Here is a 14,445-nt window from a genome sequence, read left to right on the forward strand (position 1 = left end):
AGCAGGTGCAGCTTTTCTCCCGATGAGAGGCTGCAGAGGAAGACACTTTTGTGCCGTGCGCTTTATTTTGTTTTTGTTTTTAATTAATTTATGTGATATTCCATTTTTAATTACTTTAATAAAAATAAAAATGAAAAACAAAAGAGACAAGGGTAAAATGTAAATGCTAATTGGTCTAGTATTTTAGGGGTGATGGTATAAGAAAAATTTTTATTTTCATAACGAAATGTGTGCGCAGCAGACATATAATGAAAATAGAAATAATACAGATAATTCATTTGCTGCCAAGTCTTTCCACTCAAAAATATTATCACGAAAGGGAAGAGGACTGGAGAACGAAAAGTGGCTTGAATCGGGCATAATGGAAAGCGTAGAGGTTCTTATCCTCGACGAGAATCAGTTAAGCACCGTCCCCGTGGGCGCGCTGAAGAAGTATTTTCCAAAGCTGAAGATTCTGAGCATGAAAGGGTGCAATTTGGAGAGGCTTTCCATAGAAGCACTTTCGCATCCCACTCTTGAAATTATTGATGTTGAGGGAAATAAAAATTTAACACATTTGGCAGTGTGGGAGGAGGACTCGGACCAGGAGAGAAGCCACGAGGGCCTAGGCCTTCCGTCGCTGCAGGTGCTGAACATGGGAGCAACAAGCATCAAAAACATCGATAGCTCTTTTTTCAGTTACATGCCAGGACTTCTTCGGCTGCACATGTACGCAGAGGGCCTGTGCGGTGGATGCGGGTTTGGATTCCTCTCAATACTGGAGGTGCTGGAGTGTCTGAAGATAACGGGAGCCAGAACAAGCTCGTGCACCATATGCAAAACAGAGAAGCATGCCGCAGGATTCTCTACCGCGATTAAATACTCTTTGTACAACATGGTGTGCAAGATGACATCGCTGATTGAGCTAGATCTCTCGGGGAAGGGAATGAACATAGACTATTTTGTTTTCCACTCGCCGCTGCCGTATTTGGCCACTCTGCGCATGCAGGGCAAGCTAGTGAGGGACATGAGTCTGAGGGACTGGCCGGGCATTGTAAAGACAATTAGACATCTGTCGCTTGGCGCCATAGATGACACAGATGAGCCAAATAGCCAAAAATCATTCAGCGAGTCCACTTTCTATGCAGAGAGAATACTCGAAGCAACAAATCTTGAAAGTCTTTCATTTGACTGCGAGACCACGAGGAGGATTAAGTTCTCCCTTGGAACAAAAAAAGTTGTCTTTCCCTATCTGCGCCATCTGACGATCAAAAATTGCGATCTTAGGCCGCTCACTTTCTTCAATAAAGAAAATGCACCGGTTCTGGACAGCTTGGAGATTATCAGCGCGTCGTTCACGGAGGGATACTTCTACACGATAAAAAAGAGGCTTGGGAACAGACTGCGGAGCTTGAGAATTGGGATAGAAAGGATGGATGCGCCGCAGGCTATTTATGACCTTTTTACGTTCATTCGGAGCCACAAGAACTTGGAAATTCTGCACTTGACAGTGTGCGATACAATAACCGAGTCGCAGAGCTTCTACAAATACTTCAGCGATCAGCCCACTCTGAAAGAGCTGTACGTCATTGGGAAAATGAGCCTGCAGCGCATGAAAAGATTTCTGTACCAGCTTGGCCGGTGCTCGTCTTTGACGAATCTGCTCCTTGACATTGAAGACCCCGTTCTTGTGCTATCGCACTTCTATCCCATCAAAAGCCTGCAGCAATTTTCGCTGAAGGGAACGTATAGGAACCATGCGTCGTTTTTTATGCCGCAGAATGGGCCGTCTGAAGACTTTAGCAAGCTGACGGAAATGAGCTCTCTGCAGGTTCTTGATCTTGGGTATTGCGGGTTCAGCATGTTTCCGTCTTTTGTGCTTCTGCATCTAACTTCTCTGAAGTATCTCTACTTGAACAACAACAACTTGCACGGGATATCAGAGCATATTATCTCGTATTTTGCGTCGATAAAAGAAGAGCCTCTATTCGTTGACATCTCCGGCAATCCAACTGAAGTGGAAAAAATAGAGCAACAGCTGACCAACGGCACTTGGCTTGGGGCTTCAGGATTTGTTATATATTGAAGACTCCTTACAGCAATAAACATACAAACAAAAACCTTCTCACACATTTTATTCTCTTTCTACACAAGATGAGCTCCACCCTATCCAGCCGCTCTATTTGTCTGTGTTTGTTCTACCGCATACAGCCGTGTTTGTTGTAGCTGTTGGATGTTTATTTGCGCTACTTATGGCTTTGTCAGAGTGTTCAATGTTTTTCTTTTAGTTGCTTTTAAGAGAACATGCAGAGATGGATAAACAGATTTTGCTGTACATTTTGTGGTGATCTGTGCAGAAAGAGGCAGAGCAGTGCTCATATCCTGGTGTAAATATTCTTATCTTACTTGAGGATGCTCTCTGGCGCTCACATGTTCTTTGAATTTCCTAGAAAGCAGTATACAAAAATCAATATTCTGAATCCAGAAAAATGAGTTTTTTAGTGGGCTCTAAGCAATGTTCTATAAAAGGAAAACTGAGACACACACCTATATAGAGAGATGCAGTTGTTAGATGTGATGGGTGGAGTGAATAGGACAGCATTGGCCAATTCCATTGGCAGAATTTTTCATAGTTCCAAGCACATTAAAAAGGCAGTATTTGCAAGCATCTTATACTTTGCTTGTGTTGTATCAGTAAAGCCTACAGATGGACTGAGGGATTTGCCACTAGAAGACGGGCTCACATTGCAGAGAACCATCGATGTTTTGAGACACGGGAATGCAGATATTGACCCATGTGAAGTAGAGTTTAATCTAACTAAAACCGGAGAAATGCAGATGGTGGGCCTAGAGTCTGTGCACATTTGCATAGATATACCCAAGTATTTGGAGATAAAAGATAAGGTGCATGGATTTGATGATTCTATACTGTATGAAACCGTGTCAATTGTTGGCGGCCAGTCTGTCAAAGAGGGCAAAGATGAGGAGGCGCAGAGCGCGCTCTGTTTGCAGTTTATAGACGCCTTCAAAGGAATAAAAACAGATGAGCTGCACATCAGCAATTTTTCTTTGGCATCCAAAGAGAAAGAACTAGCGCCTACTGATCAGCACAGAAAGGCATCTCCAAAATACACAGTTGAAATCGAGAAAATTGTGTTTAAAAATGTCAACCAGCAGCTGGCCATTGACATCTTGAGAAAGTACGTGTTCAAATGCCCTGTGACCATAGTTTTCAAAGAGATGGACGATATTACATGGGAGACTCTGATAAAGATTCCAAAGAGCGCAAATTACAGGAGAATAGAGGTGGAGAAGATAAAAAACCTGGCCCAGCTAAACGAGAAGAAGCTGTACTCTCTGAGCAGAATAATTCCTTTTTTGAAAATCACAGCAGGCAGCGGCAAGGACAGCATTATGACTCTGGGCGCTGTTGGCGAAATTCTTTTCAAGTATTTCCTAGACACAAGAAGAACCACAGTGAGCATGTATAAAATATTCCTCAACTTCAAGATGCTTGCAACAACCCTGGAAAGCGACAAAAGCATAGTGCTTGTGGCAGAGAACATCAAAGACTTTGACGTGAAAGACAGAGAAAGCGATGAAGATCCGTTCCATTCTGAAGCAGAAAACTGTCTCCTAGACAGTTTCTCATCTCCTCTCAAAAAAAGCGTACAAGATACGCATTCTCAGTTTTTCTTCTTTTCCAACCAGTACGAGTTTGAGATTAAGATTGAATTCAAGAACCCGCAAGCACTCACCCTGCTGCAACTGAAGAAAGTACTCTATTGGATGACGCAGACCTGCAGGAAGGTCACCAAGCTAACAATTTCAAATCTGGTAATGTCTGCGGACATGCTGCAGCTTTTCAGCTCAATAAGAGTATCAGTGGAAGATTTGCTGTACCTGAAATATCTGTACTTAGAAAAGATCAATGGGCTGGAAACTAAGCTCATGCTGAAGAACACAGACTATACTTTAAACAGCTCGACATTGGAGAAAATACACTTTGATCCGCACTCGCTCTATCCCACATGTCTTCCCATGCACATGTATATTAAAAATAGCATATCCAAAAAAGTAAATGCCGATTCTAGCAATGTGCCTGATCTTTCAGTTTTGTATCCCGGAGTCTCCGTTGATGACGAGCTGGTGGCCTGCATGGTGTGTCCCCTGAATGTATTCAGATACCAAGATGGAAAAAAAGGGTTTGAAACGACAGAAAGTGCTATTTCTCTGCAGGAAATCGAGAACATGACCTGGGAGGAGTTTTGCGAGTGCAAAAACAAGAACCATATTGAAAAACATCTGATGTATGCGGACATAAAAGACATTGATAAGATAACAAAAGAAAACTTCTGCAACGCAGTCAGCTACTTTTCCCGAATTCCCTTGGTTATCTTTCCTGTCTGCAAACACACAATGTGTGTGAGGTGCTTGAACGGCGGAAAGGAGCATCTAAAAAGGGAGATAGAAGCTGAGCTGGAGATGCAGAACTTCACAAACATAGAGTGTCCAATGTGCCGGCAGATAAATATGTTTGATAGCAGCATTCAATACCCCGTCTATGTTACAAAGAGAAGCCCTGCAGACGATGACTGGATATACAGTGCAAGTAGAACCCACTCAGAACCTGAAAATAACGGTGCTACAACAGATGAAATTATGTTCTTCAGGTGCAGCGGATTTAAGCCCAAAGAATACTACATGGAGCGCATTCCATACTTGGCCAAGCAAGATTTGTTTTTGAGAAAAAAATAGAAAGTTTTTCTGAGAAATATTTAAATGGCCAGAGCTAAAACTAAAATCCTGTACACTATTTAAATAAATAAACAAGTCGATGTATGAAAATTTTCTTTTGTCAGAGCTTTTTTAAAGTATTTATTGGAAAAGGATAGAATTTAATGGTTAATAAGATTTTATTCTTAAGATAGTGCTTTAGTTAAAGAAGTTGAAGATAGTATAAAGAGAAATACACCCTTGGTGTGGATTAGCCAAACTTATTAGGTGATTCAAATAGAACTCTTGGCTTCTACTCTTCATACTCACTATGTGCAGAGAATGAGTATCCAGATGAACTGCAGAGCAGCGGTGGTACAGACATAACACAAGAAAATTCAGTAACTAAAGTAAAGGCTAGACTATTAATTAAATTTGTTGCACCAAAAGTTTATTTCACTTTTGTTTTTCATTTTATTATTTGAGATGTTCTAGTGCATTCTAGCATGCTAAAATACGTGAGCAGTAAATAAGAAAGTAAGACAGAATACTAAAAAACTATTCTAAATATCACCGAAATACAAAATCAGCTGAAGTACAGATCGAGAATATAGAGTATTATAAAAGTACATAGCTATACAGTGGCTCCATCGTTCGATGAATAAAATGGCTAATAATAAAACAGCTCTCCCAGCAGGTCAAATACTGTAAATAGAAAAAAATGATTTTTTTGCATGAAAAATCAGAAATTAAGGGAAATGCTAAATGCAGTTATTCTAGCGCTATTTATCAGAGGATGCACAGCAGGTGAAGACCCCTTTAACCAAGACACAGATAGAGCAGCAAGGCTAGCAAACGGCTTGTATCTACCAGCCCCTGATCTATCGATGGGGAACAGCGGTTTGTTTTTTAATGCAGGCTACTACAATCCGATGAATGGAATGGGATACCAGAATGCGCAAGCAGAGCAATATGCAGCATGGCACAGCATGGCTGGGAGTGCTTTTGGCGTGCCATATAATATGCCTGGCACATCTAGAGATGGAATAGACGGGAGATACTTTCCCTCTACAAATCCATATATGCATGGAGTGGGAGGAAGTGCATACATGCCTCCTGATCAGCAGGGTAGAGCTGCAGAACAGTGTGAGCAGATTGAACAGCAGCAGCATCTAGCACACTCTGGTATGGACGAGCCTGATTTCAATGATGGGCATGCGATTGCAGGGCTATCCATAGAAGGTGATAGCGAAGATATGAGAAGCGATCTATCAGATGCGCATGCACAGCAAGGCAGCAGAAAAAGAAAAGCAAAAAGCGCGCTAAAAAAAGCACCCAGAAAAACTAAAAGACAGAAAAAGAGGGAAGTATGTAGCGATGAAAGTGATGAGAGTGGCAGTGATTCCATCCAGGATAACGAAGTGTCACAGACTGAGAATGAGAATAAAAAAGCACTGTTGAGAGACATAAAGACACTTGACTTCAAATTGTGGAATGAAAAAAGGCTAAACAATAAGAGAAGGAGAACCTTCAGAAGACTGCGCAAAAAAATACACTGCTACAGCTACTCTATTAAGAGCATCCTCCAGCAGGTAAAAGGCGGTTTCTGCCAAAGGAATCTCAGAGCGTACATCGATTATTTCTCGGAAAATATTGCAAAGCATGTGAGCCAAAATCCCCTACTGTATTTTATTGCAATCAGATCTGATGCCATAGATATGAGGTACAGGGATCTTCTCGGGCTCAGAGAGCTGCTCTCAAATGAGAAGAATAAAGAGTACAGGGAGAAAATGGAAAAGATCAAGGGGTATTATCCAGGCGTGGTTGACGACCTGATAAAGTATGTGGAAGACAACGGGCCGTCAAGAATTCTCAAAAAAAACCTTTCCTCTGACTGCAGAGAGACTCTCGGCGATATCTATCTGCGGAAATACCTTGAGCCAAAGTACTTTGAAGAGCAGGAGAATGAGACAATGGGACAGATTGACGGAAAGTACGCTGCACTGGCACATGCTATGCGCATGCTTTTAATACTGCCCGAGGTGTGCCAGGACTTCTCCAGTATCACTGAGGCTATTGTAGAGAGCACACAGACCTCAGAAGACCCCAGCACAGACTCAGATAACTGTGCAGTCCTTCTGGAAATAATGGCATTTGTGAGAAAACACACGAAAAAAGAAAAAGATGATGTTGCGTATGAGAGTCTCTACAATGCGCTGGAAAAGACAGTGGGCTCACTCGAGAAGCTAACAGCAGTTGATCTGTACGAAGCAGTATACAAAATTATTGGAAGTTTTTACGAGAATGCACTCGTGATTGATGAAAAGAACAACTACATTCTGCGGGGAAAGAACATGCTGACGAATCAGAAGTACATGGAATGCGCAATAGATGTAAAGCTGAGTCCAGATGGTGCTCTCATAGAAACAGATGATGCAGAATACACACCAAGAGAAAACAAGTGGAAAGTTTTACCCAATATAGAAAAACACTATCACGTGTACTATGTTGACAACAAAACACTCCAAGTCAGAATGCTGTGCATGCCCATATACACAGATGCTAAAAAACAAGAGCACTATCTGCACACAGTTGACGATATAGTAAATCACATAAAAGAGCTTTACGGGGTAAAAGAAAGCTCGAATGTTATCCATCCCCTTAAAGTGCAAAGAAGCCTGAAAAATGCCAGAAGCAGAAGGTGGTCGTATATCGAGAAAGAGGAGAGGAAGAAAACAGTAAAAGAGCTCGCAGAGTACGAAATACTGTTCTACCACATCGAGGAAGAGACAGCAGAAAAAAGCTTTACTTTCGCAGAGTTTAGGCCGTACTATTCGCATAAAAGGGACAGTATTGGCATACCGCTCTTCCTTACTCCTCTGATGCAGTCTTCTGCAGAGATAGGGCCTTTTACTAGGACGGGAAAGCACAAAGAGCTGGGCTCTCTAGAGCTCAAAGACGCAGAACCAGCTGTGTACATGTACAATCCGGCCTACATAAACAACGAGTATTCAGATGTGCACTGCTACTACAGCAATCTGTGGATATCATTGGATGCAGAAAAGGAAGTAAGCCCAGAGTGCTACATTCTGAACTATCAGGCCCTTGAACAAGCAGATACGAGCGATGGCGGCAGCAAGGTTGTTAAGGTTATGTGGTACACAAGAATGCCTGAAAGCGTGGATGCATACACACACTACATACTGGACAGCTCTTTTAAAGAAGAAGAAAATTTGGAAAAGTTTAATACTTTCATTGCAGCCGTAGAGTCGAGAGATCACAACAAGGACAGCGATCTGCAGGGATTTTGGATGGGCAGTGGCAGTGCGGTGGCAAAAAAACCAAAAAGCAGGAAACAGGTAATATTCAACTGGCTGGACAAAGGCCAAGAAGAAAAAAGTGCAGATCTGAGAAATAGGGATAAAAAGAAGATGGGTGTAAAAGAACTAGAAGCTGCTTTCAAAGAAGCCAAAGAAATATATGAAAATGCTGTTGTTAGGTGCGAAGAGCTGGAAAAAGAGCTGAAAAAAGAGATAGAAAAAGATGGCTCGAGTAAGATGCAGCAAAAAGTAAATGCAGCAAGATCCAAAAAGAGTAAAAGAAAAAAGAAACAGGAAATCCTCTACACTGAGCTGCAGTACAAAAAACTGTACAGGAAGCCCGAGCCGCATGCAGAGTTTATAGTGCTCCGCTGTGTGAACCGCAGCAAGTCCAATCTCGGAGCACACAACGAGATTCTTGACACTCTGGTCTCCTGGTATGCTCGCCAAATATACACCAAGAATGAATAAAGTTTTTGTTTAATTTACCACTTCTTCTCTCAGGGTCTTTTATCCAGGAAAAAATATAAATGTCAGAGAATGATTTTTTTGCATGAAAAGTCAGGAGCTAGGAAGGTTTTTGAGTGTGGGTGCAGCTCTTCTTCTCTTTATCACAGACTGCCAAGGAAGCAGCGATGTTTTTAAAAGCCAGATTGTCAGTTCTGTGCCATCTGCAGGCAAGAAGAGAAAAGAGAAAGAAATAAGCAGATCAACGAATCCGTGTGTGCCCAAGTCCTCATCAAAGAGCAAGAAGCGCAAGGAAGAAGACAGCGATGACAGTGCGGTAACAAGAAATGCTAGGCTGATCCAGAGCGATGAAGTGTTACTGAGGGCCAAGAAGCAGAAAAATAAGCTGGAGCTAAAATGCCTAGACATCGAGCTGTGGAATGGGAGAAGGTTGAGCAACTCAAGGAGGAAGAAGTACAAGACATACCACAAGACAATATATACCTACGATGTTTTGCACGAAAGCCCAGAAGAGGAGGTAAAGTGCGAGTCCTATCAAAAATGCCTCAGAGAAGACGTTAAAGAGTTTTCCACAATAATTGCGCCCCTGATAAGACAAAACACCCTCCTGTACTTCATTGCAAGCAGAACCACAAACGTGCACACAAAGTACAAAGACCTCTGGGGCCTGCAGAGCTGGTTTGACAGTGCAGATAGCCCAGAAGATGAGAACAGTGAGTATAGAAACATAGTGGAGGGCTTCAAAGGATACTACCCGGGCATATTCAAAGACCTGATGGCATATGTGAGAAAGCACAAGCCAATGCACACTCTTAAACTCGACCCTTTGACTGTGTGGAGGGAGAGCCTGGGCGATGTTCACATGCGAGAGTGTCTTAGCCTAAACTACTCCATGCTAGCCGAGCAGAAAAAGATCAAAGACTTTGACAAGAAGTACTCTTCTTTGGCGTATGCTGTGAGCATGATTATAATGCTCCCTGAGGTGTACGAAGACTTTTCTAGCATTAGTGAAGAGTTCATAGCGAATACCTATGCCACAGAGGGAGCAAGTGAAAATAGCAAGAAAAAAGACCATCGAATTGCAGCAGCCATGCACACGATAGTGCAAAAGCATGCAGCAGAGGACGTGGATGAGAGCGCGTACGAAGATCTCTACAATCTCCTTGAAAAGATATATGGCGAAGAAAAAATGAAAAAGTTCACAATAGTTGAGCTCTACAGGAATATGTACGTATCTCTTGCGAACTTCTACAAAAAAGTAGCAGTGGTGGATGAAAATAAGCATGTTCTCGTGGGGAAGTGCATCATCACAAACCAAAGGTACATGAAATGCGAAATGTCGCTCGGGTCATCTTTGGAGACTCCTGATGAAAGTAAAGTAAAGCTTGCATATTCGCTTGTGTACAACAGGTGGGACATTGCACCTGCTACAAAAAAACACTACCACGTGTACTACATAGACAGCACTGTAACCCAGCCCAAAGTGCTGTGCATGCCCGTATATAAAGATGCGAGCGGTAGAGAGCACTACTTGCACACGCTTGATGGGATAATAAGCCATATCAAGGAGCTGTATAAGATGGAAACACTGCTGGGCGATGTGCATCCGTACAAGATGGACAAAAAAACCAAAAAGTGGTCGTACATAAAGAAAGAGGAGAGAGGCAGGACAATCAAAGACCTAGAGGAGTATGAGGTGGTGTTCTACCACATTGAAGAAGATTTAAAAACCACAAAGTTTGTTTTTGCAGAGCTCAGGCCTTTAACACCGCACGATTACGACAGCGTGTGCATACCGCTCCTTCTCAGCTCCCTGATGCGGTCTGCGGTGGAGCTGGGGCCCTTTATCAGAATGGACGAGCATAGCGAGCTAGACTCCATAGAGTTTGAAAATAAGCAGCCAGATGTGTACGCATACGACACAAAGTACATAGACGCCGAATACTCAGCTGTATACAAATACTACAGCAATTTGTACATACTCCCAGAAGAAGAAATGAAGGAAGGTATGGACTGCTATACGATGGGCTGCAAGATAGACGACCAGGACAAGAACAACATCACAGCTGAGTGGTACGTAAGAATGCCCGAGAGCGTGGATGAGTACACACACTGCATACCCGACGAGGCTTTCAATGAAAAAGAAAACTCAAAAAAGCTAGTGAGACTTATTGATGTGCTGGAGTCAAGAGAGCACTGCCAGGGCAGCAAGCTGCAGGGCATCTGGCTGCACAGCGACCAAGAGGAAAGCGAGATAGTAGACCAGAGACAGAGGATATTCAACTGGCTGGAGAAGGGCCAGGGGAAAACAAGTAGAATCACGAAAAGTCTGGAGAACATTAAGCTGGAGATTAGCAAAGCAGAAGAGAAGCTGGAGGATCTGAAAAAACAGAGAGAAGCCCTAGAAAATTCAAACGATGACATAAAGAAGATAAAAATGGAGAAGAACATAATAGGATGTAAGAAATTCAGGGCAAAAAGCAACATAAAAAAGTTGTACAAAGCGGTGTATGCAAAACTGTCCAAGAAGCCCAACCGCCAGGCAGAGTTTATAGTGTTTCGGAATGTAGACGACAGAAACTCCAACCTCGGCCTGCACAACGAGATTCTTGACGCTTTCATCTCTTTCTACAAGCGCCAGAAGCCCTGGAAAGGCAAATAAATATTATTTTGACCCTGACCGTTTTTATTTATTTTTGTTTAGTTGTATTCGCATACCTTACTAATAAAAGAGTGCCTAGTAGAGAGCGTGGCATAATAAAAGCTCTTGCTGGCTGTAAATACAGTGTAGAAGGTTTCTTTTCGCAGAGCAAGAGACTAGGTGCGCAGAGACACTGCTTTTTGTGCGTCTGTGCATATTTCCATTGTAACTGAAAGCCATAAATAGAAAAAATGATTTTTTTGCATGCAAAATCAGAAATTAAGGGCAATCCTAAATGCAGGTACAGTCCTTGTTCTGTTTATCACAGAGTGCCGAGGAAGCGGAAATGCTTTTAATCAGAAGGTGCCTGATAGAAGTGCCATGTACATAGATGAAGATAGAGTGGCGTGCAAACTAGGCGGCTTGTACTTTTCATCTGCTAGTTTTCCCATGTGCATCTCCCCCATGGAGAAAATCCGTTCTTTATATCTTGCAGACAGCATAGCAGGCCGGTCTGTGCAGCCTCAGCAATGTACAGCAGAGTCTAGCGCAGAAGAGAGTCTTTTAAGCCAGACAGATACAGGTGCAGAGCCTCCTAGAGAAAAAAAAAAGAAAAACGGATGAAATATACACAGCAGAAAGAACAGATAGTTCAATGGACTTTTGCGATGGCGTTCAATCACCAGCGAATAAAAAGCAGAAAAGTAGCCCGAGAATAGAACAGCCTAGCACATCTCAAGAGGACGAGTATGTTGAAGTGGTGGAGATATCTAACTCATCCCATCTGGAAGAAGATGCTGAAATGGCAGAGGAGGATAGTGAAGAGACAGCTCAGGATGACCAAAAAGCGTCAAAGTCTAAAGTGGCACAATGCACACAGAAAAAACAAAAAACGGACATCAGGCTGTGGAATGATATGAGACTGAAAAACAGAAAGGGAGGCTATCACAAGCCAACTGCTAAAATAGCATGCAGATACAGCTCCAACAGGAACGATCTGATTTGGACGACAAAGGATAAGCCATACCAAACACAGCTTAAGAAAGCTATTAAAAGCTTTTCTGAAAACGTTGCTCCGGTGATAACGCACAACACTCTGTACTACTTCATTGCAAGCAAAAATACAACGATGAACGCAAAGTACAAAAGTCTTTTTGGGCTGCAGGCGCTCCTTAAGAGCAGCGAGGAAGAGAGCAAAAAAGTGTTTAAGAGCCTGAGCGGGTACTATTCCGGAGTAATTGATGACATCATAGCGCTTTTAGAAAAACATGGCCCAACAAAAATCAGCACAGAAAACCATCTGCTTGAGCGAAAGGAAACTCTCGGGGACATTTATGCACGAGAAGACTCTGATCTGAAGAACCACTACAACCCAGAGGAGAACATCCAGGTGCAGAAGATGGACAAAAAGTACCACGTGCTGATATGTGCTGTGCGCATGGTTCTTGTGCTGCCTGAGGTGTACGAAGACTTCTTGAATGTCATCCCAGAGTTCATAGAAGACACCGAGACTTCGAAAGACTCGGGCACAAACAGAAAAAATTGCCAAGTTCTGCTGAAAATACAAGAGCTGGTGCACATGCACATGAAGAATGAAACATGTGCTAAAGTGTACGAAGGACTTTACAGTGCCCTGGAGGACATGTACGGTGCGGATAGAGTGCAGAAAGCAACGGCGGTTGAGCTGTACAGAGACATGTACACAGTTCTTGTAAAGTTCTATGAGAATGTGGAAGCGATTGATAGGAGCAGCAATAACTATGAAATTGTGGGAACATGTGTAATAAAGAGCCAAAAGCACATGATGTGCAGGATAAAAACAAATACTGCGGCGCTGGAAAAGAACGGTAAAAAAGTTTTAGAGTCCGAATACTCACTAAAGGAGAGCAGATGGAATGTTTCCCCTGTTGTAAAAAAGCACTACCATGTGTTATACGTAAACAACACATCGAATCAGCCCAGAAAGCTGTGCATGCCCATGCACGTAGATGAGAGCGGAGAAGAGCACTACCTGCACACAGTCAATGACATCGTGGACTGCATAAAGGCTTTGCATGAGCTGAAAGGAAATTCTGATGGTGTGCATCCGTACAAGATGGACAAACAGACTAAAAAGTGGTCGTACATAAAGAAAGAGGGGAGAAGCAAAACGGTAAAAGACCTAGAGGAGTATGAGGTAGTGTTCTACCACATTGAGAAAGAGATGGCAGAAAAAAGCTTTACTTTTGCAGAGTTTAGGCCCTTAACACCGCATGAAAATGGCAGTGTGTGCATTCCTTTATTCCTCACGCCCATAATGCAATCAGCTGTGAAGTTGGGCCCTTTTATCAAGAAGGGCAAGCACAAGGAGCTAAGATCGATAGAGTTTGAAGATGCAGTGCCTAGTGTCTACAAGTACAGCGATGAGTACAATGGACAGGAGTATTCAGACAAGCATAACTATTACAGCAATCTGTACATTCCAGCTGACAGAGAGAAAAGAAAGAGCGCAGATTGCTTTACCATGGAGTGCGAATCTGCTAAGCAGGACGATGGCGCTATTGAGGCTGTGTGGTATGTGAGAATGCAAAACAGTGTGAACGAGTACACGCACTTTATTCTGGACAAAGACTCATTTAAAAAAGAAAACTCGCAGAAGTTCAGCTCTTTTGTTGCAGCCCTGGAGTCGAGAGAGCACTGCAAAGACAGCAGTCTCCAGGGATTTACTCTGAATAGCGATGGCAAAAGCCTATACAAAGACGCATCGATAGACTCTCGAGTGATTTTTAATCTGATGACAAAGAGTGACTCCTATAACAAGAGCCTAAGCAGGTGGGACTCGGAGAGAATCTACAAAAGGGTCAAAAAAATAAAAGAGAAGCTACAGGAAATAGGAGAGATAAAGAGAGACCTGGATGAGCTATATAAGAGAAAGCACACAAAGGAGCTGGCAAGAGACAAAAAAATATCCAACTCCAAAAAGTTCTACACCAGGAAGGTTCTGGAGGGACTGTGCAAGGATCTATACGTAAAACGAGCTAAAAGACCAGATGCGCAGACAGAGTTTGTCGTGTTCCGCAATGTAAACCCGAGCAAGTCCAATCTAGGCGCATACAACGAGTTCCTTGATGTTTTCATTTCACCGTACAGAAAAGATAAGAACCCCACTAAGAATGATGAATAAAATGTAGACCATTTTAAGGCTCTATTATTTGTGAGATTCTCTGATTTTTCTGATGGTAGCCTGTCTATTTGCTCGTGCTGTATGCTTGCTATTCACATCCACTCTTTTTCACTCCAAAACTGAAGAGTAATATAAATGTTCTACAGACAAGCTGCCAC

At 42.6% G+C, this 14,445-nt stretch overlaps 6 protein-coding genes across 6 annotated transcripts; all 6 read left to right on the forward strand.

The window, feature by feature from the left end:
* Positions 1-226: 226 nt before the first annotated feature.
* NEMIN01_1855 (uncharacterized protein) lies at positions 227-2,065 on the forward strand (the record flags this gene model as incomplete). Its single annotated transcript, XM_051477797.1, has 1 exon — positions 227-2,065. The coding sequence occupies one exon, from the start codon at positions 227-229 to the stop codon at positions 2,063-2,065; it is 1,839 nt and encodes a 612-aa protein (XP_051333757.1).
* A 491-nt stretch (positions 2,066-2,556) lies between these two features.
* Positions 2,557-4,737, forward strand: NEMIN01_1856 (uncharacterized protein; the record flags this gene model as incomplete). Its single annotated transcript, XM_051477798.1, has 1 exon — positions 2,557-4,737. The coding sequence occupies one exon, from the start codon at positions 2,557-2,559 to the stop codon at positions 4,735-4,737; it is 2,181 nt and encodes a 726-aa protein (XP_051333758.1).
* A 692-nt stretch (positions 4,738-5,429) lies between these two features.
* Positions 5,430-8,486, forward strand: NEMIN01_1857 (uncharacterized protein; the record flags this gene model as incomplete). The annotated part of the gene is made up of 1 exon (XM_051477799.1): positions 5,430-8,486. The coding sequence occupies one exon, from the start codon at positions 5,430-5,432 to the stop codon at positions 8,484-8,486; it is 3,057 nt and encodes a 1,018-aa protein (XP_051333759.1).
* Positions 8,487-8,568: 82 nt separating this feature from the next.
* Positions 8,569-11,145, forward strand: NEMIN01_1858 (uncharacterized protein; the record flags this gene model as incomplete). Its single annotated transcript, XM_051477800.1, has 1 exon — positions 8,569-11,145. The coding sequence occupies one exon, from the start codon at positions 8,569-8,571 to the stop codon at positions 11,143-11,145; it is 2,577 nt and encodes an 858-aa protein (XP_051333760.1).
* A 243-nt stretch (positions 11,146-11,388) lies between these two features.
* On the forward strand, positions 11,389-11,748 carry NEMIN01_1859 (uncharacterized protein; the record flags this gene model as incomplete). The annotated part of the gene is made up of 1 exon (XM_051477801.1): positions 11,389-11,748. The coding sequence occupies one exon, from the start codon at positions 11,389-11,391 to the stop codon at positions 11,746-11,748; it is 360 nt and encodes a 119-aa protein (XP_051333761.1).
* A 31-nt stretch (positions 11,749-11,779) lies between these two features.
* On the forward strand, positions 11,780-14,287 carry NEMIN01_1860 (uncharacterized protein; the record flags this gene model as incomplete). Its single annotated transcript, XM_051477802.1, has 1 exon — positions 11,780-14,287. The coding sequence occupies one exon, from the start codon at positions 11,780-11,782 to the stop codon at positions 14,285-14,287; it is 2,508 nt and encodes an 835-aa protein (XP_051333762.1).
* Between the last annotated feature and the right edge of the window lie 158 nt (positions 14,288-14,445).

The sequence above is a fragment of the Nematocida minor genome, assembly GCF_024244105.1.
Source record: "Nematocida minor strain JUm1510 chromosome Unknown 7743, whole genome shotgun sequence".
In the NCBI taxonomy this organism is placed as follows: domain Eukaryota; kingdom Fungi; phylum Microsporidia; genus Nematocida; species Nematocida minor.